General features: G+C 29.0%; 1 protein-coding gene across 1 annotated transcript; it reads left to right on the top strand.

Annotated features, from left to right (window-relative positions):
- Nucleotides 1-6,890: 6,890 nt before the first annotated feature.
- Nucleotides 6,891-7,430, top strand: LOC131644318 (uncharacterized). The gene is made up of 3 exons (XM_058914789.1): nt 6,891-7,070; nt 7,149-7,295; nt 7,377-7,430. The coding sequence occupies exons 1-3, from the start codon at nt 6,891-6,893 to the stop codon at nt 7,428-7,430; spliced, it is 381 nt and encodes a 126-aa protein (XP_058770772.1).
- Nucleotides 7,431-7,996: the final 566 nt, after the last annotated feature.

Genomic DNA, 7,996 nt, shown 5'->3' with positions numbered 1-7,996 from the left:
CTTTATGTAAGACATATGTGGTTTCTTACCACTCCATAACTCATATGGTGTCTTCTCAACCTTTTTGGATGGAACACGATTAAGTGTGTATGCTGCTGTCAATAAAGTATGTCCCTAAAATGAGTTTGGAATATTAACATGACTCATCATTGATCGAACCATGTCTAACAAGGTTCGATTTCTTATCTCAGATACAACATTCCATTGTGGTGTTCAAGGAGGAGTGAGTTGGGACAGAATCTCACACTCTTTTAGATGGTCATCAAACTCTAGGCTTAAATATTCACCGCCTCAATCCCATTGAAGAACTTTAATATTCTTACCTAGTTGGTTTTGTATTTCATTTTTAAATTCCTTGAACTTTTCAAAAGACTCTGATTTGTGTTTCATTAAATACACATAGTCCTATCTACTAAAATCATCAGTAAATATAATGAAGTATTGAAATACTCCTCTAGCTAGTATGTTCAGTGGTCTACATACATCAGTATGTATGAGGGCCAAAAGATCATTAGCCCTTTCACCTTTTCATAATGGGGATTTTGTCATCTTTCTAATTAAACAAGATATGCATGTCTCATATGATTCATAATCAAAAGAGTCCAACAGTCCATCTTTATGGAGTTTGGAAATGCGCTTCTCATTTATGTGGCCTAAGCGTTAATGTCAAAGGTAACTTGGATTTAAATTATTAGGTTTCATCCTTTTAGTATTAATGTTATAAATTTGCATTTCAAGATCAAGGACATACAGTCCATTGTTCACTTTTACAGTAGCATGGAATACAACATTCAAATAAATAGTGCAACAATTATTATTTATTACTAATGAAAAACCAAACTTGTCCAAACAAGAAACAAAAATAATATTCCTGCTAATAATAACAGTTTTGTAACTGAATTATTAAACCCCTGGGTATAATCAATACATAAATTCCTATGACTAAAGCAACAACCTTTGCTCCATTGTCAACTCGTGGTTCAACTTCACCTTTTGCCAATTCTCTACTCCCTGCTAGTCCTTGAATAATAGTACAAATGTGAGAGCCACGTCCAGTATCCAATACCCATGATGCAAAAATATATAAATTTATTTCTATAACAAAAATACCCAAAGATGAAGTCTCCACTTCATTCCTCTTATCTTCTAGGTGCTTTGGGCAGTTTCTCTTCCAGTGTATGGTCTTACCGTAATGGACGTAAGTGCCCGCCTTTGTTATACATCTGCTAGGTTTCAAAGCATGAGCAGTAGTTTTTGGTCTGGCAACTTTCTTGCCTTTCCATTTACCAACCTGTTTGGTATGTTTTTTATTATGTTTGAGGACAATCCTCGGGTTTCGGTGCCAATTCAGAAAATTTGTCTCAGACAATTTTTCTTTGTCAAGGATTAATTGCAAAATGTTATTAGAGGTGTTTGTTGCCATGGTAATCTACATAAAATATTGGAAGATATTAGTATCATTAAAACATATTCAATTAGGCCTTTAATTAAATATCCTCCCACTATTTCACTCAAACCAAATGACCCTTATCATTTGATTCGAAAAATCTCGTTGGAAGATTTTCTTGGGGATCGAGACCCATATTTCACTTTGTTTTAAGTTAGTGTTATGCTGATTACACAAAACTCGATTATTTAGGTAGGAACTCTTTCTAACAGTATCTAATACAATTCTCGAATATTATCTGTTGGGTGAATAATTCCTTATTCTAATCCATCGTATGGATCATTCCCAACCCTTGCTTCTAAACATATACAGTCTTATTATAATTTATTTAGTTAAGTTTGGCCCATTGTCTTAGCAATTAGATATTACAATTATCCCATCGCACCTAACTAATATAGAACATGCACCTCGCGTTAGGCCAAACCTACATTATTCGATACTAGTCTTGATGAGCGCTAAAACTTGAAAAACATAAACTTAAGGGCTTGTTTGAATGTGTTCTAGTTTTTAGTTTTTAAAATTTGTTTTCTAAATTTGTTTTTAAAAATTGTTTTTAAGAAGAAAATAAAAATAAAAATCATTTGGTAATTATAATTTTAAAAACTATTTCGGAGAATACATAGTGAAAAACTTGTTTGATTTTTCGTTTTTTTTAAAAACATAGTTCAAACTCATTAAAAATATTTATCATACCAATTTAAAATATTATAGATAAAAGCAATCCAATTATATTTATATTGTGTGATATTTTTTATAAAATAATTTATATGATTGATTTTAATACAAAAATTAATTTTATTTATTAAAATATTATTAATAATTAGACTTAATAGAGTAGTTTAATAAGTTGATAGACAATAAATAAAAATATAATGCAAAAATCTTTAGTTTTATGAAACCATTTTGTGTTGATTTTTTTATTTATTTTAAAATCTATGGAAAATGGAGTACTCACTTTATTGATATGCCACTTTATAATTAAAGTGATTGTTATTTTCACTTTTTAATATTAAATTAATTAATTTTTTTAATCGTGTCTTTTAATTAATATTATGAAGAAAATAACGGACACATTATCAATGTAAAATAACTTTATATTTGATATTCAATAACCAACTTATATTCTATTAAATCACATATATTTTAAAACTATTTTATTAAAGAATAATATAAAACTATTTTATTTTATCCTAACTCTAATACTATATAATCTACTGTCCTAAAAGTATGCATTACATATTTACATTTATGAGTAAAAAACACACCAATACTACATATCAAGGGAGAGAAACTCCTGTGATGTTTTTTTTGTCTGATTTATCACTCAACATAGGTTCCACAGCTTTCAACGTTAGTTTTGACTTCATCTCTATTGAGATTAGAGGTGATTTTGTAAAGAATAGTTATCTATACCTTTCTTTAGTTTAGATAGCTTTTGATGAGGGTTAATCTACTTCTTTTTAGATTCTGTGTACATCTCTTTCTTCTTTTTTAATATATGAGCCTTATTAAAAAAAACACACCAATAATTTTTAAGATTAGTTTTTTTAAAATATCATTTTTTAAAAGAAACTCATTATCATACTTGCTCAATTTCAAAATCGTTAACTTTTTTTATAAATAAAAAATTGTTTTAAAATGACTATGCTCATTCAATTTTTAATATATTACGCATTTTTAATTGTAATATTAAACTGATACGAGTAGTCTCGTATTTTTTTAATATACTTTAGTTTAAAATTATAATAAAACTAACTACATTAATAATTAAGATACTCTAGTAAAAAAATTTGTTTTTTAATAACATATTATATATTTTTTAATTTGTGTGAATTAATCTCTTAAATCAAGAGAGATAAAATATTTTTAAAGTTATATGCATAACTATTAAAGAATAATATATTTAAATATATGGGAATACAATGAGAGATAATATTAATTCATAAATGCAATACAATTTACCTTCGACTGATATCATAATATTTTATGAATTAAAAAATAAGAAAAAATTAACAATGTCAGCAAGCATTTTGGTGTGATTAAGAAAAGAATATAGTTGTTTATTATTATAGTATTGCCATTAATAAAAATAGGTTATTTTTTTCGTGTTTTTAAATCTAAATTTTAAACAGAAAAACTCAAAACTAAAATGAAAAACATGTTTAAGATGGTCTGAATTTTCACTTTTAAAAACAAGAATATTGAAAACAATTTTGAAAAACATTATAATCAAACAAGTTTTTCATTTTCAAAAATTTTAAAAAGAAAAAACACTTTTTAAATAGAATCGAACAACCCCTTAATATTTCTTTTTGAGGTAATTTTGAGTAGTTTGATCTCACCGGCTTATTTAACATACAAAACGTTTCTCACATGCATTAACATACATTCATATGCATCAACATACATAAAACATGAAAAAGTTATGGCTCCTAAAACAGTTGTTCTCCTTCCCCAAGCTAGACCTCCATGGTTGTCCTCCTTTGATATTGTCTTCTCTTTTATTCATTATATTACATTAAAGAATACTCGTTTTGCATACAAGGGAGTATGATGAGAGAAGAAGTTACTTAAGGAGAGAATATAGAAAGACATGACACTGTATTTAAAATTCTCAAAACAAAATAAAAGAAAAGGAAGGACTAAGACCATAATTGTTCACCACATTATTATTATTATTATTATTATTATTATTATTATTATTATTATTATTATTATTATTATTATTATTATTATTATTATTATTATTATTATTATTATTAATAAAATTAAATTTATTAATTAAATAAGTTATATTAAACTTTGGCAATTGATCATGAGTTAATTGAGGTTTCAATTCTTATAACAACATGTGTGTGTATTTTATAATAATAATAACAACACTTGATATTATATTATAAAACAAAACAAAATATTTAAGCTGAACATTTTAGAGGGCCTGTTCTAATTTTAAAAATATGATTTTATCATATAAATAATAATATATTTATTACTTTTAAATATATTATTAAGAAAAATGAATAATATATTGTTTAAAAATTAATATTTTTTTTATAAAAATAATAGAATAAACCAAATAAAATATCGTAAAATTTTTAATAATAACATTTTGTTAAATATCATTACTCAGATTTTTTATATTAAAAAAGTTAAAAAATATTAGAAGTTATTTTTCAATTATCTTTTATAAATTAAAAAGAATAATTTTGACATTTATTTATTTAAAAATTTACCATTAATATTTTGATATAATCAAAATTACATTATTATTTAAAACAATATAACTAAAAAATAACTTCTCTTTATAAAAATCTATTTAAAATAACATAAAATTTAAGTGATATTTTAAAATCTAAAAAATTAAAACATAATAATAAAATACTTAAAGTAACATTTAAAAAATTAAAATAAACTATACTTTAGTTATTATAGTTTCACATATATTTCTAAAACATAATTTTAAATAATAAATTATTAAATCCAAGTTAATTTGTTGTTTTGAAACAGGATGTTGAATTGCGAAAATTCAGTAAGTCAGAATCGAACCAAAGACTTTAACACTTTCTTTGCAGCATGAAACGGTATCCTATACCGCTGGACCGTCTTCTGTTACAGGTGTATATTTTTACTTAGGCCCAAATATTATTTTGAGGCTCCAAAACATTTGAGGCCCTGTGCGGTGGCTCTTGTTGCACACCCACAGGGCCGACTGTGATAATAATAGTAATAACAATTATGATTATATTATAAATTTTTCAAACCTTAAAATAACTCTTGACAACACACCTCTTGTGCCGTCAAAACTCTAATGCAACATATTCATCTCATAAAAAACGTAATGATCGGTTATTCAATTCGACTGAATGAAATGTCATTGCTTCACCATACAAACGCCGGATTCCGAAGCAAAAGAACATTGACCATTCGAATAAAACACAAACGTCACACAAATTGAATCGATGAAATAAAATACATATTGAAGCAACTGGAAAACTCATCGAAACAAAATAATGAAGTCGCCATCGAACATATATTTATCCTACGCACAAGAATGGAAAATATCGAAGAAAACCAGATAAACAGACAATGGGCTAAGAGAAATGGTAAGGGTGTCTGTTATGTGAGGGGAAGATATTAGCACCCCTCACGTCTGTGGTACTCCACAGGATCCATTCTTGTTAGTTTTCTAATCTAAGGGTGTGTGTGTGTGTCATGCAATGTGCTAAGAGAAACATGCAATGGAAAGATAAATAGATACCAGGAAATATGCAAATAGTAGGCAAACAAGATGAAGGAAATAGTCGAACAAAATAAGAAAAGAAAAGTTCGAACAAAATAAAAAGAAGAAAAGTCCGCTCGCTAGGGTGTTCGTACCCTGTGCCTACGTACCTCCAACGTGCAATGGAGAAATCAGAGCGTCGTAGTTCGGCTCAAAAGTTTCTGTTTCTATCTCGATTCGCGTCTCCTAGAGAAACGGAACCGAGCACCCTAAAGGAGCATGCAAACAAGGAGCATAACAAATATCCTAGCAAACATGGCATGTGAACAGGCATCACAAATAAGAACATGCGAACAAGCATCGCAAACAGAAAACAAACATGTAACAGGCATACACGAATGTGAGTGTGTGAACAGGCATCACAAGTGATAACGCGAACAGGCATCACATACAACATGTAACAGGCATACATGTGCAAGTGTGTGAACAAGCATCACAAAGATATCATACGAACAGGCATCACAGATAAGAAGATAGTGAACAAGCATCACAAGGTGAGTATCGTACAAACATGCATCGCAAATAAGGAAAGGGCATATCACACAACGCACAACAAGCATGAAAGAAAACCTTCGCCAATCCAATGGTCCAAAATAATAATAACATTATATAGTTAATATATATTATTAATTATTAAGTATTAACTTTCTTATTATTATAGTAGATTCATAAATATAAAATTTTTAATTATATTAAATGATTAAATTAATTAAAATAATTGGTAAATATTATTAATTTGAATAATTGAGCCAAGAGAGAAATAAATAGTTCACATAAAAAGGCAAATGACCTTTCATTTTCCAATGTGATTTGCAGAATTTAAAATTTGGCAAAATACCCTGTTTGGTCCCTTAAGTTTACCCTCTGGTTCACTTTGGTCCCTCAATTAATTTTCGTGCCAATTTGGTCCTTTAAGTTTCTAAATGTAATCACGTCAGTCCTGTCCGTCAAGTTGGTTATAACGTCCGTTTGTTTAGTCTAGCTGGCAGGTGATGTGTCATAGTATATTAGGTTTTCCTTCTCCCCAATTCAATTTCACGTTCTCCTTCTCCCCCAATTCAATTTCACGTTCTCCTTCTCCCCATCTCTGCACTTCTTGTTCTATTCTCCTTCTCCTTCGTGTTCATCACTTTTCTCCCATCTCCATTCTGATAATCACCAACCATGAAGGAAAAACATTGTTCTGAGTTCTTCAAAGAGACAAAATCAGAAAGCAACGAGTCTTGCGTGCTTAGTAAGGCTCGTGCTATGCCAATTTGTTACTGTGGTGATGCTGCTGTGATTCGTAGGGCAAACACTGACAAGAATTTCGGAAAGAAATTTTGGGGATGTATCAATTACAAGGTAAGCCCTAATTTTTGGTTTGGTATGTTAAAGCAATGTGAAGAGGTTGTGTTGTTGATACAAATTTGTTATTTACAGGGGTCTGAGCAAAGAGGTTGCGGTTTTTTCAAGTGGTTCAATGAGGAAGTGGTGGAAGACAAATGTGAAGATTTGATACATAAGTTTGAAATCTTATCCAAGGAATTTGAAAAACTGAAGTGCAGAAATGAGGATTTAGGGAATAGGGTGACTGAAATTCAAGGCCAATTGAAGAATTCAAAAGTGGAAGTTTATATGTTGTGTAATGTTATGTTTTTGGTTTTATAGGATGTTTTAGTATTGGCAATTAGGATGTTTCTGGTTTTTGAATGTGTAGTTTGAATGTGTAATTGTAACACAATTATGAAATGAAATGAGTTTTAGTATTGGCATATTTGGTGTATAATGCATTTGACAGACCAAAACAAACATGACATTAACACATTTCATGATATTTCCCAAATGCATACAAACAGAACCAAAACAACAAACATAATTGTTGATAACAAACATAATTGTTCAAATTGTCTTCAAAATACATTAACCATAAACATGTTGATAACAAACATGATTGTTCAAATTGTCTTCAAAATACAAACATGACATAAACATGCTGATAGTAGACTTCTCCAACATGCCTACAAACAGAACCTAAACAACAACCATAATTGTTCAAAATGACTTCAAAATACATTAACCATTACCCTAATTGTTCAAACAGAATTCAGATTACATTAATACTAATTGTAAGACTAAGTAAATTTCTTTGATGGGAGCCTCTTTGTTGGGGTAGTCTTTCTAGTTGTAGGTCCAATCACATTCTTTGCTGCAGATAATCTTGTTGTTGGTCCTGGGGCTACAAATGGCCTTCGTACACCAAGCTTTTGTAACTTCCCATCCACTTTTGA

Source organism: Vicia villosa, linkage group LG1, assembly GCF_029867415.1.
Source record: "Vicia villosa cultivar HV-30 ecotype Madison, WI linkage group LG1, Vvil1.0, whole genome shotgun sequence".
In the NCBI taxonomy this organism is placed as follows: Eukaryota; Viridiplantae; Streptophyta; class Magnoliopsida; order Fabales; family Fabaceae; genus Vicia; species Vicia villosa.
This window is presented reverse-complemented; position numbering and strand designations above follow the sequence as displayed.

Excerpts from the sequence above, each read along its gene's own strand:
- LOC131644318 (XM_058914789.1), top strand. The coding sequence starts at position 6,891 with ATGAAGGAAAAACATTGTTCTGAGTTCTTCAAAGAGACAAAATCAGAA. Across the intron at positions 7,071-7,148 it reads GGGGATGTATCAATTACAAG|GGGTCTGAGCAAAGAGGTTG; the intron begins GTAAGCCCTAAT and ends TGTTATTTACAG. Across the intron at positions 7,296-7,376 it reads ATGAGGATTTAGGGAATAGG|GATGTTTTAGTATTGGCAAT; the intron begins GTGACTGAAATT and ends TTGGTTTTATAG.